The 20,903-nt window shown below is 46.2% G+C and overlaps 7 protein-coding genes across 10 annotated transcripts; 3 read left to right on the plus strand and 4 right to left on the minus strand.

Moving 5' to 3' along the window:
* Positions 1 to 5: 5 nt before the first annotated feature.
* On the plus strand, positions 6 to 1,672 carry BDCG_08396 (50S ribosomal protein Mrp49). Its single transcript, XM_045424173.1, has 3 exons — positions 6 to 219; positions 308 to 310; positions 466 to 1,672. Exons 1-3 carry the CDS (start codon positions 181 to 183, stop codon positions 1,102 to 1,104), a joined length of 681 nt encoding a protein of 226 aa, XP_045272951.1. The 5' UTR covers positions 6 to 180; the 3' UTR covers positions 1,105 to 1,672.
* Positions 1,314 to 4,076, minus strand: BDCG_08397 (rhomboid family protein). The gene is made up of 2 exons (XM_045424174.1): positions 3,212 to 4,076; positions 1,314 to 3,117 (listed from the first exon to the last, which is right to left on the minus strand). The coding sequence occupies exons 1-2, from the start codon at positions 3,586 to 3,588 to the stop codon at positions 2,376 to 2,378; spliced, it is 1,119 nt and encodes a 372-aa protein (XP_045272952.1). The 5' UTR covers positions 3,589 to 4,076; the 3' UTR covers positions 1,314 to 2,375.
* Positions 4,077 to 4,113: 37 nt separating this feature from the next.
* On the plus strand, positions 4,114 to 11,087 carry BDCG_08398. 2 transcript variants are annotated; one of them, XM_045424176.1, is made up of 6 exons: positions 4,114 to 5,796; positions 5,898 to 6,191; positions 6,361 to 6,377; positions 6,471 to 6,619; positions 6,707 to 8,353; positions 8,510 to 11,087. In XM_045424176.1, exons 2-6 carry the CDS (start codon positions 6,142 to 6,144, stop codon positions 8,534 to 8,536), a joined length of 1,890 nt encoding a protein of 629 aa, XP_045282534.1. In that variant the 5' UTR covers positions 4,114 to 5,796; positions 5,898 to 6,141; the 3' UTR covers positions 8,537 to 11,087. The 2 variants fall into 2 exon arrangements, with proteins under 2 accessions (XP_045282534.1, XP_045282533.1); XM_045424175.1 differs by having other exon boundaries at positions 4,114 to 6,191.
* Positions 8,239 to 11,124, minus strand: BDCG_08399. 2 transcript variants are annotated; one of them, XM_045424178.1, is made up of 3 exons: positions 10,853 to 11,124; positions 9,629 to 10,675; positions 8,239 to 9,380 (listed from the first exon to the last, which is right to left on the minus strand). In XM_045424178.1, exons 2-3 carry the CDS (start codon positions 10,609 to 10,611, stop codon positions 8,981 to 8,983), a joined length of 1,383 nt encoding a protein of 460 aa, XP_045282536.1. In that variant the 5' UTR covers positions 10,612 to 10,675; positions 10,853 to 11,124; the 3' UTR covers positions 8,239 to 8,980. The 2 variants fall into 2 exon arrangements, with proteins under 2 accessions (XP_045282536.1, XP_045282535.1); XM_045424177.1 differs by having other exon boundaries at positions 9,629 to 11,122.
* A 348-nt stretch (positions 11,125 to 11,472) lies between these two features.
* Positions 11,473 to 14,704, minus strand: BDCG_08400 (uncharacterized protein; the record flags this gene model as incomplete). Its single annotated transcript, XM_045424179.1, has 7 exons — positions 14,178 to 14,704; positions 13,975 to 14,113; positions 12,943 to 13,791; positions 12,175 to 12,300; positions 11,867 to 12,114; positions 11,616 to 11,798; positions 11,473 to 11,559 (listed from the first exon to the last, which is right to left on the minus strand). The coding sequence occupies exons 1-7, from the start codon at positions 14,631 to 14,633 to the stop codon at positions 11,473 to 11,475; spliced, it is 2,088 nt and encodes a 695-aa protein (XP_045272953.1). The 5' UTR covers positions 14,634 to 14,704.
* Positions 14,705 to 15,888: 1,184 nt separating this feature from the next.
* On the plus strand, positions 15,889 to 16,521 carry BDCG_08401 (uncharacterized protein; the record flags this gene model as incomplete). Its single annotated transcript, XM_045424180.1, has 3 exons — positions 15,889 to 15,979; positions 16,055 to 16,237; positions 16,313 to 16,521. 3 exons carry the CDS (start codon positions 15,889 to 15,891, stop codon positions 16,519 to 16,521), a joined length of 483 nt encoding a protein of 160 aa, XP_045272954.1.
* Positions 16,522 to 17,032: 511 nt separating this feature from the next.
* Positions 17,033 to 19,519, minus strand: BDCG_08403. 2 transcript variants are annotated; one of them, XM_045424181.1, is made up of 2 exons: positions 17,209 to 19,519; positions 17,033 to 17,159 (listed from the first exon to the last, which is right to left on the minus strand). In XM_045424181.1, the coding sequence occupies exon 1, from the start codon at positions 18,927 to 18,929 to the stop codon at positions 18,678 to 18,680; it is 252 nt and encodes an 83-aa protein (XP_045282537.1). In that variant the 5' UTR covers positions 18,930 to 19,519; the 3' UTR covers positions 17,033 to 17,159; positions 17,209 to 18,677. The 2 variants fall into 2 exon arrangements, with proteins under 2 accessions (XP_045282537.1, XP_045282538.1); XM_045424182.1 differs by lacking the exon at positions 17,033 to 17,159 and having other exon boundaries at positions 17,718 to 19,337; positions 19,411 to 19,519.
* Positions 19,520 to 20,903: the final 1,384 nt, after the last annotated feature.

Here is a 20,903-nt window from a genome sequence, read left to right on the forward strand (position 1 = left end):
AACTCCAAAATTTCGAGCTCCGGAGAATTGTGTAGGATACAGTACATACAGGAGTTGTCGATTTCTTTCCACTGTTAGCTGGCGATTGTCTTCCCGGGTACATATAACCCGTCCCCAATTCACTTTGGCACGGCCTCCCAGTACCATATTTTGGTGGACGCAGCACAGCAAACCGCCATCATGGTGTCCGTAGTGAAGCGGATGCGAGCGCTAAAAACTGTATGTTGAACCCTGGCCGATTCCTGCGATTGAAGCCGGAAATCCATGAAAGATATATAGCTAACTTAGTTTTGTTCTTTTTCTGTAGAAGGTAAACCAATTTACTATCTATCCGCGGGATTTTTTACACATCAATGCACGGAGCAAACCCGGCTCTTTATATCGATCCCCATCGAACTGATACCGCAACCCGCTGATAGCGGTAGTAGATCAATGCTAACATATGTTGCTCACCCGTTCTTCTAGTTGCTGAATATGCGAGTCGGACTCGGTGCAGCTCTTCTTCCTCCAACCACATCCACCCCCGGACTCCTGCCCGTCACCCGCGTCCACCTCACCTACGCGCGCAAAATCTACGAAGGCCACGGCGGACCCCGGAAATTCTGGCGCGTCTGCCTCCCGCGGTTAAAATACCACAACCCCGCGCTCGCCGTAACAGTGAAACAGACAACCGAACAAGAAGGCCCCGCCATATTATCGGTATATTTCAAGAACGAAGCCGCGGTGGCTGCTGAGGCTACAGCTGCGACTACCAATAGCCAGCAAGCGACGACAACCGCCGTTCCTCCCGCACCAGAAGGGGGAGAAGAGCAGCTCGTAGATGAGTTTGCGCCGCCGCCAACGGAGTCTGAGATTGTGAGGCGGATCAATGTAAAGAGGAAGACTGTCCGGCATATCTGGGATGATTTTAAGCAGATGACGGGCGCGGAGGATATCCCTCTCTCAGAGGAGGATAAGGCGGAGATTGAAGAGATGCAGCGACAGAAGGAGCTGAGTGATTTGGATCGGAAGCGGGTTGCCGAGAATAGGCAGATGATTAAGGATCAGGAGAAGTTGCTTGAGGCGGCGAGAGAGGATGTCAAGAGACTGAGGGCCGAAGAGTAGGATTCTCTTCAATTTTCCGGGGTGGAGATGGACAATATTTTTCTTGTCCGTTGGGTGTCTCTTCTCTTTTTCCTTCACTTGCGCCTTGTATTAGAATTTCATTTTTATGTACAACTCTTGTTTTCATTTTCCTTGGTTTTTGTTGGGTGGTAAGGAGTTTGAGTATGTCAATTTCTCCCTGTTTTGATTTATCTATTTTACTTTTTGTTGCATATTCGATCCTACCCCTTAAGGACCGGTGGGTCTCTAGATGGATCTTTATCCCTATCAAATGTCTGTATAGTACAATAAAGGAAATATTATTAACCCCAAATCTAGAATACCCAAATCTTCATCCGTACATTTTATTTGATTTTTATCTTTCATTCTTCCAAACGGAACTTGAAATTTTACGAGGTGGACAAAGGATACTGATAATGGGCTGCGAAATACTTCATAAATTAGACGTAAACGCGGCTGATGATATTTACAAAAAAGGCTGAGAACTTTTCAATCATTTTTTAGACAAAATATACTTATACCAACGCTTATCATATACGTAAGATATCACTGGGAACGTCCAGTGTCCCTAGCCATCGGCGCTCCCATCATCCCACACCCCCCCTAGTAAAATTGTAGACAAACAAGGTAGAAAGAAGAAAGCGAGAAAGAGGAAAATACAAGCCCCCATCCGAGGAGGCCGTGGTGAAAACGCAAATGTTCCTAATACATATATATCATATCGCTATAAGCGACGAAAATGTGAAATAGGGGGGTATTTTGGAACGGCAAAGGAGCTGGAAAATATATCAAAAAAGGTGACATAAAAAGTAGAAAAGGTAGACAGGGAAAAAGCAAAGGAGTACCTTTCGTCTAGAAAGTCGTGTTAAAAAGATACATAATAGTGGAAAGGAAAAGAGGGATAATGGAGACGGGAATGGTAAGCTGGGGGTGGCGGGGGTGGATGTTTTTAGATCACAGGCTCTATGGTACTCACGAAGGAAGAACGAAATGGGCAAATTATGAAAAAGTTTGAGTATTCCGGGGTCATGTCATTAGCCGGGGGAGACGTAAGGAGACATATATAGAAGTAAAAAGAGAAAATGTACAATTAAAGTCCTGATAAAATATAATAAAAAGTAACTGATTCAAAAAATCCGAGATGTCTCGCACCCGTCTAGTAGCATGCATGATGATACGAACTAGTTGATCAGGGTTATGATAACGCTAACCAGGTCTCACAACCCGGAGCAAACGTTCCATTGTATCTCAGTTCATTTTTACTTATCTCATCACGACTTATCGGGCGTATAGTTCGTTTCACCTAGCATACTTTGACCGGGGCCAACAGACGGGGCTGCTGGCTGCGGCGAGGGTTGTCGCGCGGGCGCTGCTTGGGATGGGGCAGAACTTGGGGGCGTTGGCTGAACCGGCGTACTCGGGGCGGCTGCCTGAAGTCGTTGATCGAGAGCCTTAAGCGCAAGTGCTCTCCGCCGCTCTGCCTCCTCTCGCTTACCCGAGCCTCTTCCGCCAGCCATCCTGCCGTTATTTAAAAGGCTAGGGAGCCCGGCTTCGCAACGCGCCATTGCTTGTTCGTTTCCTGATGCGATATCTTCTTCGGAGAAAGGTGTGCAGATACGCAGGGCGATGAGGATTGAGTATATCTTATCTGTGACGAAGGAGATAAGGGGCTGTACGGCGTCCGGGAAGAAGTTGGCAAAGGCAAAAGTTTCGCTGGCATCGCCTTTGATGCCGAGTCCGCTAGATGAGGTGCCTGAGAGGTCTGGTTGGCGTTTGTAGAAGCGGAGATAAGTCCAGCTCGACAATAGACCGAGCCAGCTCAAATTAAGTGCGACGTCGGTTCCGAGGATTATGCCGCCAATGGCGTTCAGAAGGAGGAAGAGGGCCGGGAAATGCTTGACTCGCATTTTGACAACGCCTTTAAGAATTGTTACGGTGTGTTCGGGGACCAGTTGTTTGAATGCCACTAGAAATGCCGCCAGAATCGATATACCGCCAGATATTCCTTTCGAACTGTGGAAGCAATTTTAGTAGCGGTTTCATAAAGCACGCACACTTCTGTAGGAGGTAGGAGAGCAGGGCTTTTGCGGGTAGTAGAAGAACTTACGCAATAGCAGCATCAGAGACAATACTCGACCACAAAATGTAGAGGAAAGTCACGACGATATTCGGCACCAGTGCAACAACAAGGATAAACTTCGCAAACTCCCGCGAACCCCACGCGCGCTCCAGATATTTCCCTCCGTAAAGTATAGTCGCTCCGGTAATGATGACGGTGAAAATATTTTGTTCAACACATGTAGCCGTCATCAGGGTCCACGGATAAAAGAGAATATTGGATGGAACCAGCGATAAATAAGGGATAGGTGCACCCGGTGAACCTTCATACTGTCTCCATCTGGCAACGCCGTTTAGAAAGGATAGAGCACAGATGGCGCTGAGAATCGCTCTTGTGATTGGGGGGATGTTTATTCGCGGCGCCATGACAGGCGGCTGGTTGGATGTGTTCCTATTCAAGGATGGGGGGTAGTAGATAGTTAGTTAGTTATTCCTGCAACAGATTCCACTGAACTGGCAGTGTTTAAATCCACTGTCCGTGGACTGCGTAGTAAACAGGATTTCGTCTATTTTGCTGAAGGTTGAAGTTGCAGCCGTTTTTGGAGTGATGGCTTCAACGAGCTTGAGGATAAGTTCCAGCAACAAACCGCAATCACATGACGCGCAAGCGCTTGACGCTTAAGCTCGCCCAATCAGGCACCCAAGCGCTGCCAGCGCGCGTTTGCAGGATCAAACAACACATTCGACAACAACATCACACTACAACATTCAACAACATTCTCATTTAAGAATTACATCGAACTTATGATGGGGTCGATTAGTCATATATCTTCATATATATAAGAACCCTGAAGTCTACAAATGAGCTAGGAGATATCCTCCAATATCCCTGTCCCGCAACTCAGCATTGAAAGAAATTCAGGTTCATGAATGCAATGATTAATGATTTCATGTTTCTGCATCAAAAGTCGGGCCGTGGTAGGTACAGAGCTACCTAGGTATTTAGGTTAAACTTTAGTCATCTTTGAAGCTTTAAGTGTTGGGGGTCCCGCGGTTGATCGGCCCTTCTACCAGCAGTGCGCTGGTGGTGATTGAGCTCTTTTGCCCCAGTAGCCTACATTAAGTTAGTTAAGGTTATGTTCGTTTCTTGCGAAGTTGCAATGGACCAGTCTAGCGTGCAGCCATTCGTACGATATTACCATCCATGCATCTTTATGTCTTCCCCTGTTTTAATGCTGGATAGTGTCCATGAAGCTCACTTCCTGGAGCAAGCATATCAGAGCAGTCTGCAGTCTGCTGGGTCGCCTGAGGACGAGCTCCATGATATGGAATTTACACGCGCAGACGAAAGTCGACAGCTGGTTTGAATGCATGCATCGATCTACGAGGCGCATACCGTAATATTCCTCCTTGCAACATATAAATTTTCTACTCTCCTCCATCTATTCCGAATGTTGCATCAGTCTCAGTGATCGAGGTTGGGAATCTAAAACAAGCTCGTACCGCCACTTTAAGGCTGATGCAGCCCGGCAACCGCAACTTAAGCCCACAGTCCGCGCCAAGCCCGGTAACATACGGTCACGGCAGCCACACTCTAGCCCGATTGGGCCATCCAGCCCAGCGCTCGACTTCTTTCGCCGCCGCCAAAAACATCTTTCGACTCCCGACAGAGACAAGAGACAGAGACAGAGACAAGAGACAGAGACAGAGAACAGAACACATCTTGGGATCTTGAGCCTTGACGACGAGTAACAGCTTGTAACCTGGCGAACGCACCAACAAGGGCACAGGAAACGAAGAGAAGAAACTGCGCCGACCAACCACATCATATCGTATCGTATCGCTATTCTTCTCTCCCTCTCTCAAACTCGGGCCCCGTCCAGATTTACGAATCGACCGCCGCCCCAGATCCGATCACGTTCGGCGCTCTTCGTCTCCCACTGGACAACCCAACCGGCAAAACCCCCCGGATCCGACGACCGCGAAAAGGACATATCAAAGTCCTGCATGACAGAGTTCGTTGTGCAGAAAATCCAGACGGCCCTTCTCCGATCAACTGTGCTTCTGGTTCCTGGTGTTTCTGAGGCGTTTCAACCAGTCCATCTCCAAAACCGCCAAAACCAAATTTGAACGATTCTGTCCAGAGGCCTGGATCCATTTCTTTTCTCCACATCGCCCTCGTTTCCCTCCACCTTGATTCTTCTTAACCCTTCTCCCCCCCTAGACATCCTACTAGTCTCTCCCAAATCCTAGACACCCGTGGACGCAACCCTTGCTCACCTGTGGGCGCGAGATCGCCTGTTTCAAGCACCAGTACCCAGCCCTGGTGGGTTTGCGTTCACGCCTAAAAAAGAAAAGGCCCATCTTACGTGCCAATCTTCAATTCTTTCCACCCCCCCAACCCCAAATCCAAGAAAAAACCTCGAAATCGTGGCGCCTGGCTTTCTCTTCCTTGTCTTCGATCTCTCTTAAAACTACGGATTACCTGGGCTAAGGAAGGTCCTCTCTCCCCATCTCCTTGACTTATCATCATTTTCGGTTTCCTTGTCCTCCAACAACTCCGTCCGTTGTCGCCTGTGTCTTAATTTATTCTCCTTTGGATCGACAACCGCTTGGCGCCTCTACATCAAACCCGTCAGTCAAATCACCACGCTTTCCACCCACCCACCGTTTATCCTATCTTCAAACGCGTCAAGCTATAATTTTTAATCTTTGGATTGATTCTCCTGTTGCAGGTTCCTGTCCTTCATCCTCCCCCGGTTACTCTACTACCACTGCTGGTGGTACCTGAAGGTATCGCTTAACTTATTTCTCAACCTTGACTTGTTCTTCACATTTGCGCTTCGGGATCACATCCGTCCTTAACTCTTGCGCTGGGGGGACATCGGATACCTGCCGTGGAGGCTGGTATTTTTTCGCTGATATTAACTCTGTATTTGTATTTCACTGCTGTTGGGCGCAGCGGTTACACATGTCACGATGGCGTATGCTGGCCTCACATCGCATCATGTCAACTACTTGATCTGGAGGTGAGTTCTGCGCGCTCTCTGCAACTTGGGAGTCCCGTCCACCGTCCCCACCCCGTCAAGGAAAGAAAAAACCAAAAACCAAAAACAACCTTAATTTATGCCACCATTATTACGATTATAAAATATACATACAATCAAAGCTAACTAGAAAATTCTTTACTTAAAACAGATATTTACAGGAATCAGGTTCGTTCACAACGATAAAACTAATTTGATTTTTTTTTCTTTGTCTTTGGGTTTGGTCGTTAACCGCTGGAACCACCTCACGCTCGCTCATAGGCCACGGAGATGCCGCGCTGATGCTGCAGCGCGCCTGGAACCACAACCCCCAAGATTTTCCATTCGCATCATATATTAAGCCCCACGCCCTGATAGTGCTAATTCAGAAAGGGCTTCAGTACTATGATCTTGAGCAATCATTAGACCAGGCATGTCACCTTCTTGTCCGCATTGTTGCTATCTCGCTTGACACCTGCCAAGCTCTCCTAACCTTTTTTTTTCTTTCCTTGTTATAGGCCGGGAATGCAGTTTCCTTGAGTCCGGTATCGTTCTTTGGTCCGGTTGCTAGCGACTTGCCCGCTCCGGCGCAGAAAACAGACCATGGCGACGCCACAGATGGCACTGCTACTAAAACCGATATCCGCGCAGCATCCCCCAAACCAGCAACAGCCGGAACCGTCAATGGGCATGCGAATGACGTTTCTACGACACCAACATCTGGGAAGCCGCGGAAACCTACGAGTGTTAAGGACGGCGATGTGTCCTTGAATGCCGATGCAACACCCATGGAAATTGACAAGCAGGAAGTTCCTCAAGAACAAGCCCTCCAAGCCAAAGCGTCGCCCTCTGTCGAGCCTGTTGTAGATGCGGATGGTGATGTTGGAATGCGAGGACAAAATGAGCGGGAACCATCCCCACCGATTTTCACCTTAACAGTTGGTCAGAGCACTGGCGTTCAAATATCTCCTTCCAAGGCTGCCGATTTGGGCCCGGATACTACTCTTCTCGATATCGACGGTGATAGCCAGATAACCCAGACTCTATGGCGGCCAGATGATCCAACAACGGTTACTGCAACAGGTGACACATTTTGTGGCCTGTGGAAACTGTCAGGACCACGCACATCAAGTGCGCCGACTCATGAGCCTCTGGTCGAAACTAACGGGGATGGAACATGCGTTACCGCCTCAGGTTGGGATTCTGCGGGCAAGATGCTTGCAGTAGCTACCTACCAGGATCCACTAAATGGGAGCATTACCATGTATGGGCAGGATGGGACTGCAATAGACCTGCTACCAGATCTACCAAGGATGGTGTCTGGACTATACTGGGCTCCCCGAGGGCTGCGAATGGCTGTCGTTTTATCCGATGGGCAGCGCTCTGAATTCACGCTATGGGACCAAGCGGTTCGGCCCGACGAGTTCCCAGTACCACAAGTAGTAGACGGGCTAGTCCATGAAGTATCGTGGTGCGGTGATGAGGTGCTCTATGCGTGTGGAGATGGATTGGTGAATGAGTACCGTGCGGACACAGATATCCAACTTACCAAGACCTTTACGTCCACGGATGGACAGGAACCGTGGACATTCATTGGCAGCGCCATGGTAGCCGGGTCGTCAGTGGCCGTCACCGCCTCCAGCTCAACGACAAAAATCTGGGTTCCCACCCACGACATTAGCGTCAGCGACACCCACCATGGGGATATAACAGCTCTCGAGCTCCGACCACAGCCGCAATCTAGTCTTCTGCAAAAGAGCACATCACTGCTATTCGCTACCTCGTCCATGGACGATACGGTTAAGCTTTGGAATATATATGTGGAATCTAAGCAGATCCAGTGTGTGCACCGTCTATACCTAGGCCCGTCGTCGCCGGCACTATGCTCGAGATTTTCACCGGACGGCTACGCCATCGCTGCCGCGACGCATGATAAGCTTTTGATTTGGAGCGTGGAGCGGGGTGGCGTGGCGTTAGCGAAATGGACGGCCCCAAGGACTGATGTGATGATGAAAAGCGATGGGGATCATTCGGATGGGGCGGGAAATAATAACAATAGTAATAGTAGCAGTAGTAAGATGGAGGGTTTGGAGGATTCTACATTCTACCGCTCGTTATCGTGGGATTGTGACGGGAAGAAACTTGCCCTGGGATTTGGGAAACAGGTATGCAAGTTACTTTTTTAGCATTCTCGTGTCATTTGTCGTCACGCTTTTCGTCGAAAGCCTTTCCTCCACGTTTGGAATGATTGGTTGTTCTTTTTGTATTTCGGCTCCAACTTCTCGTCTGATTCCTTTATTTACTAACTGCTTCTATCACAGCTGGCCATCATCAATCTTCAACGATGACAACCGTTTGCTTTGCCAGAAATATTTATGCCTCCCCTACATGTACAACGGGAAGGGAGGGCCCTTTATGAATGACAAAGCGTCTACGAATCATGTCTGGATACTCTTTTTTGGCATGATCATCTCTTGAATGGTGCCGGACCTTTCACTTATTCTTATTCCCCCCTTACGACTGGAGCAAACCGGAATTTTTTCGAAGCCTGCAAAAAATTATCAGCTCGGCCGATAATTGCAGATACTCCTGTCGAGCACGGGGTGGCCCTATACCACCATACCATGCTATGCATACCGTAGCCCAAAACCCAAAACCCCTCTTCTCTTCGCTAACTCCGGCCCCCTGGTCCTCCACCAGGCAAACCGAACAAGCATCCCAGGCGTGGCCCACCCAGTCTATCTGCTCTTGAACGAAAGGCACCATCTGCCACAGACGCTCAAGGAATTCGATCAACCGCCGCTCCCATTTAACCTCTTAGCCACCCTCCGCTCCCTCAAGCGAGCCCTAATCCTGAACCCTTCCTCGACCTCATTCCAACCGCGCAACCACGCACTAATCCCATCCATTAGCCTATCAGTATCGTCGTTTCCATCGCCGCCGATCGTATCCTCCAGCTTCCTCGTTTGATTGCGATGATCCCACTCTCCGCCTCCCCTTCCTCCTATTAGGCCAGAGGGAGAAGAAGAATACCCCGAAGACCATGTATATTCTGAACTGCTGTCGACTTCGACATCCACTGCATCTCGCCGATGTAGTTGCTTTTTCCAGCGCCGTATCCAACCCTCCAGTCCACGCATGGTACCCTTTAAACCTTCCAGTTCGATTGCGTTCTCGATCTTCTCTGCGCGCCTGTTTTGGCAGTTTCTTTTTTCACATTATTTTTTGTGTTCTTTTATAAGGCAGCTCGATTCAACTTTTGATTATACCAGACAACATTGATACCCAATGATGATTTCTCTTTTGGATATTATCCAAATGTTCCATGTGATTTTCTTTTGGGAAAGAAGTCAAAATGAACGGGGCAGATCAGGCAAGGGCAGCCAAGGGCTTGAGCTTGGACATGTTCTTGGGAATGAAAAAAAAAAAAAAAAACTTACAGCTCATCAATCTCATCCCCCATCTCCAGAATCTGCTGTGCGAGCTTTTCACACTTCACAGTAAACACAGCGTTCAGATGTAGACATTCAACCCGTCGCTGCTCGAGACATCTGGTGACGTGTTGCAGATCTCGCTTTATGGTATATAGCTCGTGGTGGTCGACTGGCGCTTGGCTACTACTGGCCGCGGCGTTTCGGGATTCGATTTTGGGTGGTTCTGGTTCTGATCCGGAAACTGACTGTGGTTGAGGATTATGGGATGATGATACCGATACAGCTAATGCTGTGTTGTTGGATTTTTCATGCTCATCTCCGCCACAGGCTGAGATAGTAAAGGCGGGCGACTTGGTTATCGTTACCCCTGCTTCGCTCTCTTCGTCTCTTTCCTCTTCGTTCCGTCTGGCAACCCCAGCCTCGTCATCATCATCATCATCATCATCATCATCATCATCATGATGGGAATCCAGCAGTAGACCCTCGATACCGTCTAGATATCGGTTGATAGCGATTAATTTCTGCGGCGACATTGATCGCGATGATGGCGTATATGGATGTGTTTGGTTATTGCTCTTCTTGTCATTGCTGTCGTTGACATTGTCACTGCCATTGTTGCTGTTTATATTATCGGAATCGGCCATCAAACGGGCAAGGCGCATGAGGCGTTCTGTCAGTGTTGTTACTGTTATCGTTGATTTTTGAGGTGGGAATGTCGTCGCGTTCATTGACATTGCCTTTGACATTTTTGCCGTCATCGTCGTCGTATCTAGCGTCTGGGTAATATTTTCAGAAGAAGAGCAGTCCAGGTCGATCGCGGAGTCGGTAAACGAGTTGTTAACGTTCATGTTTGGGGAGTCCGTGGCTGATGACGATGATGATTCTGTTGCTGTTGCTGTTGCTGTTGTTGCTGGTATCATCGTTCTTGTTGTCGTCGACATCGCACCACGCCCACTTGAGTGGTGTGAATGATTAGGAGGTGTCGACATTTGAGAATTTACCCTTCCTCAATGCATATATTTTACTTTTCCTTCGTGTCGTTTCCTTGTATTACTGTTATTATATATTTATTATCCGTCCTTTTCTTTTTTTTTATTTTGGCTAGGATTTATATTTCTCGTTGCGGGGGCGGCGGAAGGAAGGGTTTGGATGTTATTTTTCTTTTCTCCCCCTTCGCTTTGCTTGCTTGTTGTCGGTTTGTGTATTGTATTATTGTTTGTAGATAGATACCTAAGGTAGACATTGGGTTATTACCGGTATAATATATTATTTATATATACAGAGTATAGTTCGACCCGTTTGGAAGGGGACAAGCCGAGAGGGCCGCCTGGGGATACTTTGTTTTTTCTCGGGGATTTGGAGTCGGACGGGAATATTGAATGAAATCGTATAAGCATATAAAGTCCTCAATATAAAAAAGGGCTGGTTTTCAGTAGATTCCAATTTTGATCCCAATTGAACCCAACATGTTACAATTCACAAATGGGAAGTTGGACAGAGAGCTTGTTCGACACAGGTAAACTGAACAACGGGATCTTCCACCTTGAGGTCATCAGCGAGCGACAGTCCCAGAAGCTGACGCTGCGCTAGTCCTTAATAGGAAACCTAGTCAGCCAAATCTATCTAGGTTGGGTTGGGGCACGTGATCCCGGGTGGGTGCTGTAAGTTTATTAGTCCAATTCCCTTGCCAGCCTAATTTGCTATGCAAGGGCTACAACCTCCTCATGACATAGATACAAATAATTAAATGCTGAACTGCCCAAATTGAATCCCAGATGGTAAACAAATTATTGGGTGTTCAACCATTTACACCTCTTCTCAGAATTCTCTGCAGATCTACATGCGCGTTCCTAATGTCGTCGCCGCCGCTTTCCACAGTTTCCCTGGCCTGCATCCCCAGCGGGTTGCATGGTTCTCTTCTTGGATTGTGGCTCAGTCTAATATCACAGTGTCAGTTAGCACACTTCAATTCAAGTATGGAATGCAACTGTACCTGTTGGATTTTGATCATCAACTTCAGGAGTGCAATATACAAAAATAGGGTCCTGGCATCCGCGAGGATGACTGCACAGTCAAAGTCATCTAATTTATGAATATGCTGTCTCACTTCTTCTGTATATTCTTCCAGCCTCTTCCGGATGTAGCTCACCTCTTCCTGGCTAAGAGATTTATACATCTACTGAAAGGAATTATCAGCTGGCTTTCTGCAAGAGCTGTATGGATTGATTGAGTTCAATTCAGTACACATCTCAAAGGTTGGAGATTCAGTGGATTCCCGGAGAGAATGATATGAACGGCTTCCTCAGCGGTGTTTTCCTCACAGTGTATAGAATCATGAGCTGCCAATTCCCAAATATGTGTCACCGGTACCGGAGATGTTGGTCTCATTGAATCAGTAGAGCTCAGGGAGATGTTTTCCCAAGAGTCAAAGGAGCTCTGTTGCTCGGCCCTCTCGGCCATGGTTGTTCCTTGGTCAATACTATCATTCTGTTCTGCGTCCAGATGTCAGTTGCGACCCATTATAAACAGAACGATGGGAGTTTCTGTTGCACCTGTAGCAGAACTTGAATCACTGCCGTATCTGGTATCCACTGAGCCAGGTTTTGATCCCTTGATCTTACGGGTTCGAGTTGTCCGGGTACTCATGATGGAAGTGTGGCGTCGGATAGTTTGCAAAGCTGGGATGACCTTTGTGAGGAGAAAAGGGAAGATGGAGCGATAGAAGCTAAGTGGGAGGAAGGCTGTCTTTATATGCATTCAGCCCCTGGGTCTACGCTAATGGTCCTCCTTCGAGACAGACGGGGAGTGGCCGGGAAGACCGCATCGTCCACCGAATTCATTAGCTGATGAGTTAGGGACAGTTCATCGAACAGATGAGGGGGTGCATTGATCACGTTCGGAGAACTGGTGCCTACGAACAGAGGGAGATTTCTATGACATCCACAGTACGCCCTCCACGCTTCGCGTGGATGTCTGGCGATGTTTACAAAATTTGATTAACTTGCATCGATTATTGAACTACGACAGAAAATCAAACAAGGCGGATCTTGCGCCAGATAGAGCACGACTAGAAGGGAAAAGGCTGTACGAATATAGAACATATTGTATTATATTTATGTGGATTTAAAAAGGCCCACGCCCCGGTGGGAAGTTCCAGAGTTATGCGAAGAAACTCTGATCATTATAATATTATGCTATTTATGACTATGATCAACCCTAAAAAAAAGGGAAGCTGCCCTGGTGCAGGTTATGGCTTCCCCGTGTGCATGACGAGCCCTATTTATCATCAATTCGGGTAGTCTTATTACCCGCTGTCTTACCTTCAACAATGGAGCCAACTCTCGGCTTCTTGGTGTGTCTACTAAGAATCTGAGACTCTCCTCCTCCTTCTTCGGTTGTATCCGCGAAGCTCCATTGCGTGTCTTGATACTCTGTGTGGTCGGACAATGTCGATAGATCAGAGTTGTCCAAGGTGAGAGCTGCCTCGGAAGCCGTCTGGCGCTGAGAGGTTGAATGAAGAAGCTGAGATTGGGCCTTTGCGTGCGTTTCATTTGCTGCCATAATAAACTCATCCCTCCTTTCCTTTGCCCAGTCCCGAGCATTTCGGTATGCGGATGCTCCGTGCCGAAAGGTTCCTGGGTCACTGGTCATTGACCAGCCTTTGAGCTGAGTCATAATATACTCAGGGTGACGGCCTAGGCCTTCGGGCTCAGTGAGATGAGTTGTGTATAGCTTGAGTGTACCGCCATGATAAGTTGATGTAAGAGTGTAAGCATTGTTGTCATAAGTTGATCCATCTTGTTGGTATGACTGAAGAGCATGCATACCCCGAGCTCCTAGTGCGCCGTCATAGCAAGCCTGCCGTGTAGCCACAGCCAAGGATCCATCAGGGCCTTTTGCTTCCAAAAAGAAGTTCGGTACCATTGGAAGGTCATCCTGTGTTGATGGAATAATATGATCACTAAGTTTGTTGCAGATTTGACAATCAAGCTGTTCAGGACGCGCGCCATAGAAGTGATCTGACTTGGCCTGAGCCAGTGTGCCATCAGTTAAGGGGGCAAGATTTCCAAGTGGGTATCCCCCTCCGGCGCATTTGGGATCATCAATGTCACCTTCAATGATAGGAATCACTGATGTTGTGACTGGTTGTTCTTTAGATGCGTGGGTATCTGCTCGTTTGAATTTCCAGAAATGTTCATCAGAGAAGTTTGATGGGGAAAGAGAGGATCAGGGTTGAGCTAGTGTTTTATTGATCTCCTCCCAGTTTTTTGGCATTGCTGGTATTCGACCATCTGGATATTCATATCCATCAGGGTAAATGCCATGATCAATTAGGTTCTGCTGGAAGTTACGATTATAGGGTGTGGTGCTCGTGGACTTGGTGGTACCCTTTGTATCTGCTCTTGTTGATGGAGGAGAACCTGCGCGTCGCTTTCTACTCCGGGACCTTGAGCTCATTGCTTTTTCAAGGAAGTTTTCTGGTTTAGGATACTGGGCAATATTATCAGCAATATTATCAGCAATGGTGTATTCGCATGTATTTGTAGTTACGTACATTTCTAAGGTCAGTTAGGTCAGGTCCTCCCAATCTGGAAACCCTTTTTATCTGCTTTGAACAAGCTGCACAATCACGGAGAAAGGCCGGAGCAAACTGAAAAGGATTACAGTGCTTTCTCAGCTCAGTGTGAAATTGTTGAGTGAGAGGTTGATGATGGTTCTTGAGTGGTTTCAGGTGGCTGTTTCTTCGATCCAACTCGTCTAATGCATCTTTGGTTAACCAAATCTTTGACAGGTTATCCCAATATGCTGATGCCGACACATTGAGCTTCTGCCTTTTCCGAAATCGCGACCTGTCGGATGGATGGGGCTCAGGATGCTGACGCTTGCGAGACGGGTTGGAGGTCACTGAACTAGGCATATGGTTATAAATTTTTAGCTCCTTTATCATGCCAGGATGCGTCGAGAGCACAAATGTGCAGAGGTTCTTATAATAAACTGCTGGGAAGAGCATTATATTTCGGGCGCGTAGTTCGTTCTTGAAACAAGGGCAGCATCAGTCTCGCACTGTCAATTGGAGCTCGTTGCTCTGACACGTTTCGGAGTTAGCGCCTTGCGAACAAGAGAAAATATTAGCAATCCCCAACCGCCAAGCCAATGGCCCAATCAGGGCTTCCTCCATATGCCACCATTTAGTGTTTTAGCTATATCATGTGACATCTAGCTTCCCATCTTCGGAAAGAACCTCAGATCAAGCACATTAGCCGAATGACAGCCTCATTTGGTCCTACCCATGCGCTGATGCCTAACGACAGTAAACAACACATGGTGGAATTTATTATCTTAACTCACAGCGCAGTGATGTCCAGTCCAATGGCATTACAGACGCTCTGGTTGGTCTGCTCCTTACTTAGATTTGGGACTTCCCGGCTGCGGTCTTGCTAGCTTGCTCCACTTGATTCGCTCAAGAGGCATGCATGCACTTGAGCTGGTGACGTGGTAACTAACTAACGGAAGCCCTCCCGTTCTCCCGTGCCGAGAAGCTCCCGTACAAGGTTCTGTTATGATTGGCCTGTTCGAGACGCTTCCAAAGCTTCCCGATAACAGAATTTGGGCTACCCACCACCCACCCCACATCTAGGACATTAAATCGCCCCGGCAGGAAAGCATGTATCGGACGCTCCCTACTTCCGTATATTGCTCTGGATGATCAAACTGAACTTCTACAATTCAAGATTTCGAGTGACAATGACTTCTCAAGCTGACGGCGAGTGGCCGTGTCCCCACTGTGCTTTGACTTTCTCCTCTCAGACAGATGTGCAGAGTCACCTTCGACCCGACAAGGTTGATTATCCCTAATTACTGGTCATCAATTCTCTGGGCTTACTTTTAGAAGCAGTGGATATTCAATCTTATAGCTCAGCTAGCAAACACTCTATACACTCTGAGCTGTCAGGATGCTTATGTTACAAATGAATGAATAACCGGCGAGGCAGGCAGCAGTAATAGCTCTCAACTGACACTGAAATCCCAAGTCTCAGACCGGGACGCACTTCAGCTCTGCTCTCATCATGATTGTGTCCAGAAAAGTACACCCTTCAGCAAAAGACAACATATGGTTCAGCACTATCACTCACGTAAGTCATCATTTTATATCATGAGAAAAGCTGTTAATAAAAGATGATGTTGCTTGCAATGTACATTGCAGTTGCCGCGCTTTATTTTATAGCATTGGTTGTTTTGAAAGTCACCTACAGCATTGTCCAGCAATGCAAGAAACAGGGAGCCCTCATCACATGCAGACACTGGGCTTGAGGAAACACCTGTTCAAGCTGGCTATGGATGACAAGTTGCTTCAAAGTGAGCAAAGTCAAGTTGCTTCTATTTGTGAGTTCATTCAATAGTAATTTTTCATTATATTCTAACTGTATGTAGTGTCTCACTCAACCTCCCCAGGTAAAATTGATGTACATAATTTCAAAGGAAGGAAACGGCGGCATCTCAATGCCAGAATACTGAAATCATCAACAGCGGCACTAGATATACAGATTGCATCGATTCTTCAACCAAGTTCTCCTTCAAATGACAGCGAGGATCATCTTTCTGAAGAGCCTAATGGTAAATGTGGATTGTTTTTGAATATTCCATCCTAATACCCTGCCTTGCTTTCTCAACTTCCTCCTTGCAATTCAGGCCCGGGATCTCTCATGGAACTGAATATTTCAACTGAAGAGGCAGCTGTACAGCCCGCGACGCTGTCATCAACTACATCAGGGGAAGACTCAACTTTACCATGTACATTACAACCCAGCGACGAGGGTGGAAGTTTCACATTATCTGGAACAATGCAGTTGAAGGCCCCAGCGGACCTTCAGGCTCAGTCAGTTGATGATGTTGATTGAAATAAATTCTTTGCGAGTACTAGTACTAGTGTAGGAATAGGGCAGCAGAATAATAATATGAATATTGATACTGGAGACACAACAGAAATAGTCTTTCAATCAGGTTTTGATCATGCTTTCATTGAATTCTATACGAACAAAAATGTTGAAATGCAAGCCTGGGCGGATTTTAGTTCCTCATTGAGTTTTGAGTGAATCAGAGTGTTTCGTTGAATACTATTTAATAATGCAAAGACTTGAAAATACATTTGGAAGTCTGAGCCTCCTCTTGACATAGATCATATTTCATACTCTTGTCAGTACGCCAGTAAAATGCAGGAACCTTCACTGTCTTTATGTTTCACCGGAGAATCCTGCCGCGCTAGGTTTGCATCAATGATAGCAATAATACCATCTTCCTGGGGAACTTTCACTATAGAAACCACAGGGGATTTCCCACCTTCGGTCTCTTCTCCATGAGACTCTAAACACAAGAGTGGAAATCCAGAACCTGATTTAATCACAATTAACACAGTGAATAGCTCTTGTCCAACAGGAGGTTTAAAAATAGTCAACAGATTGAGAAACTTGTGAAAGTAGACAAAACAATGATGAAGGCAAGGCTTATCCTTGACTGATGATATGTTAGGTTTGAGATTCTATCCTTCAATCAGTCCTGTTTCTTAGGTTTTCATGTTTCCAACTTACTGTTTCAAAATCATCAAAGATGGCATCACAGTCACATTTCACTTCAGTTGACTGTGTCAGTGACTCAGTGAACTATGTATGAGATCTTCTTTGATTGTAAATGCATCTGCAGCATCTCAATGAGCTTCGAGGAAATCTTTTCTACAATGACGAAGCTGAGCCTACTCAGGTCACTGTCGGGGCTGTTTTGGGTGAGGGACATGACTTCTTGTATGAGAAATCGATCATTTCAAATGAAGACGACTGTGGTTGATGATGTGATGGAAAAGGTGATCTTGGAGCTTCTACCCTGCTGAAGAACATGGTTAGATTTAAAGGCTAGACGTCAGGCAGATGCACGATCAGAGCAAACGCCCCACCATGCTCTCGAAATATTGATTATCCTAGACATGACATATTTGGTGCCCAAGCAGTCGCCTGAAGAACTTTTTTCCACCTAGTGAAGCTGTCAGAACCACGATTTGCTTTTCGCAATACTGATTAAGCCTACTTGGCTAGGAATTCCTACCAACAATAATACATTTTACAATGATGCTAGAATTTTACCATGCTTCATCATGAGACTCTCTCTATCTTGAGCCTAGTTTGAGATATCCCTAAATCTGCATATTCCAAAGCTTTCCTCTCAGGGGTTTCCCTAACATTGTTGAGAAGTCCCCTTTCTGCAGGGGGTTTCCCATGCAATGAGTTATCTCACTGCTGCATGATATGAAAATTCTCACTTTCTAATCATCTTCAGAAGCAGCAACTCTTCGTCCTGCTCGGCCGCACGGGGTTCAAGGGATAACAAACCCGGCATCTAGTTTGTCTTCCTCTGAGCTGTCTACCAATTGAATGTCCCATCTTCTCAACAACCGTTCCTTTTTGTGCTTCGACGTCGCAATGAAGGCAGGAACACAAGATCAGACATGGACATCTATAGCGCATAGTGCAGTGTGCCCAGGATGTTCTAGGCCGGTATGGACAACATATTCTACATAGATATATGCAGAGAGGGTTCGCTCTACTCAGTGAATGAACAGCATATAAGGACGCAAGATCTCCTCCGAATCCTGAGGCAATGAATTGACTTGATCAAGGAAACTCAGCAAAACTATTTTTCCATTCCAATATCCGCGAGCCGAAACACGTTATCGCTATATCATTATCGATCACAATGTCCAAACCCGCAAAGTCTAACGGCACCAAAGCTCCCCCCCCCCCTCGGACCAGCTACCACAGAGTACTCCTCTCAGTGGCTCCTCTCAGTGGCTCCTCTTAGTGGCTCCTCTCAGTGAACTCACTCCTAGGGCTCAATCTTTCAAGGGCTCACTCCTAGGGCACACTCCTAGAATGTCTCTTGGCACTGTTAAATGTCCAGGGTATTTGTTTTTGGGATTTATATTTCTTAAGTCCATCCTGGGATCAGACCCATGCATGTTGACCACAGCGGGGCTCACGCTTAACGGTCTCATAACCTGTAGGCTACTCTACTGGGGCAAAAGAGCTCGGTCACCACCAGCGCACTGCTGGTAGAAGGGCCGATCAACCCCCGGGACCCCCAACATTGTGAAAGCCTCGTGGGCATTCCCCAAATCAACGTTGACATTCTGAGTCACGAGGGACCCTTTATAGTCAAGGGTGATAATTTCTGCCTGCTTGGTATGTAGAGAGCGATAGACGCAAGTGCGGCTGGTTGCGAAATTAGATAGTCGTTTCGGTATGGAAGTAGGGAACCGCATGATGTCAAGACCACGGTGAGGAGAATACAACCAAAGATAATGCAGTTGATCCGCTTCTTGGAAAGATGGTTCAAAGTTGGGTTTTTAGATCGGGAGCGCAGGAATATTTATCTGGTAGTTATTATTTATTTAGTGTTGATGAAAACACTGGTGTCTTTCCGGTACTGCGCATCTCTGGCAGGGAATAATATTTGTTAGACCGCAAAACGGTAAACCGCAGTGGGCTGTCAATGTTTGGCAGAGAGGTTTCGGTTGTTTGATTCTGTTGAATGTTTGCCCCTGCCTCAGGATTCGGGGTGCATCTTGCTCCCTTTTATGTTGCTCTAAACGGAGGTACTCGATTCTCAATTGCTATCTATCAACTTCTCTTCCCTCGCATGGGATTGTGCTACCCTGTATCTCAAATCTCTGTCCACCGTCTCATAAGTCAGGCCTAGGCGCGTTGTAGAAATCTTGGTGGAGAGTTGTTTTCAAAATATACCCGGAAATAAGATAATCCGTTCCGTTCACCTTGTTTACCACGTTTGCTCAAGGTGGCTTTCCGATTTGTATTAAAGCAATGTAGCCGTCCGTTCTGATGTTTATGTAGAATAGTTGAAGGTTGTATTGATAGATCTATCTACAAAGAGCTTAATATAGTTGTGGGTCACGTGATCTAGGGAGATCGCTAACCGCAACGGCTGTAACGGTTTATCTCAGCGGGCTCAGACCTCTGGCTCGGTTTGAACAGGTTGCAGCATTATTATTAACTAATCCGGCATGACACTAACCTACTTTTGATACAAGTCATGTGCTCAGAGCAATCCTCGCCAGAGGGTCTGAGAAGAAATGGTTCCATCTTCAATGAAGATTCCTGAGATTTTGTCACGCTCCCGGCCGCGCCAAGGCCCCGTTGCGGTTCCACACGGCCCATCGCTTTCATGCGGATGATTCCATCCTGTCTGAACCGGTTTCCAACCACCCTATGACATCATTCAGATATATCATAGGAAGATTTGATTGATGAGTATGAGAACCTCACTTCTATACAAGGTTAGCAGATTACTCTTTCTTGACAATGAGATGCTGCTGAGGTATCACTTCAGCTATTCTCACTTATAAAATGAGAGAAGAGTATTCATTCATTATCTATATAGAATAGCTAGATGCTGGCTTTTTATTAAAGAAGTCAGTGATTTATTTTTCTTCTACTAAAATATATATAAGAGTTACTGCATATCTTATATAATATTCTTAGTATACTAAGTATCATATCTGTGATATTCTTACAATAACTTTATAGTCTACAAGCTTGCTATTTAAGTAAGATAGTTAAGCTTACTTATACAGCTTTTTAAATAACTATTTTTATATAATATCACTGACTAGTTACTGCTTTAGTTCTATTATATTACAATTCAAATTACTTAATCTGATTATAAGTTTGAATCAGTCAAGCTCTAATAGATTAATATAATCTTATATATCTATACTAAGACTAATCTAATCTCATTCTCTGAGAGAAATATTATATTATTCTCTAGAGTATATATATCTCTATCTTAGCAGAAATCTGAGATTTCTGAACTTACTATATATTTTAATATAAGCTCTTTAACTGCTCTATTATTACTGCAGCTTCTACATATCTACATTGCCAGCGTGGCCTTGGTAAGACTGGTAACCAAGGCCGCACACATTAGAGGTGCGTGGGTTCGAATCTCACTGCTGGCATCTGCTACTTCTTACCCATGAAAGCCCCCATGTAATAGAGGCTGAGCCTAATTAGTAAGGCTTGATACAGGGTAGAACTCCCTACTGCAAGCCAAGTCACTAGTTAAGCAAGATTCTGTGAACACTCATCAGGGCTGACATGAGATGTCAATGTCTTAACTATTCTACTGTGCACCTGTCAAGGTTCTAATGATATAGAGCCAAGCCTAATATAGTGATTATACACTACTTAAGTGAGTCCCTAACTAGGGCTGTCATTGA

Source organism: Blastomyces dermatitidis (genome assembly GCF_000003525.1).
Source record: "Blastomyces dermatitidis ER-3 genomic scaffold supercont1.11, whole genome shotgun sequence".
In the NCBI taxonomy this organism is placed as follows: domain Eukaryota; kingdom Fungi; phylum Ascomycota; class Eurotiomycetes; order Onygenales; family Ajellomycetaceae; genus Blastomyces; species Blastomyces dermatitidis.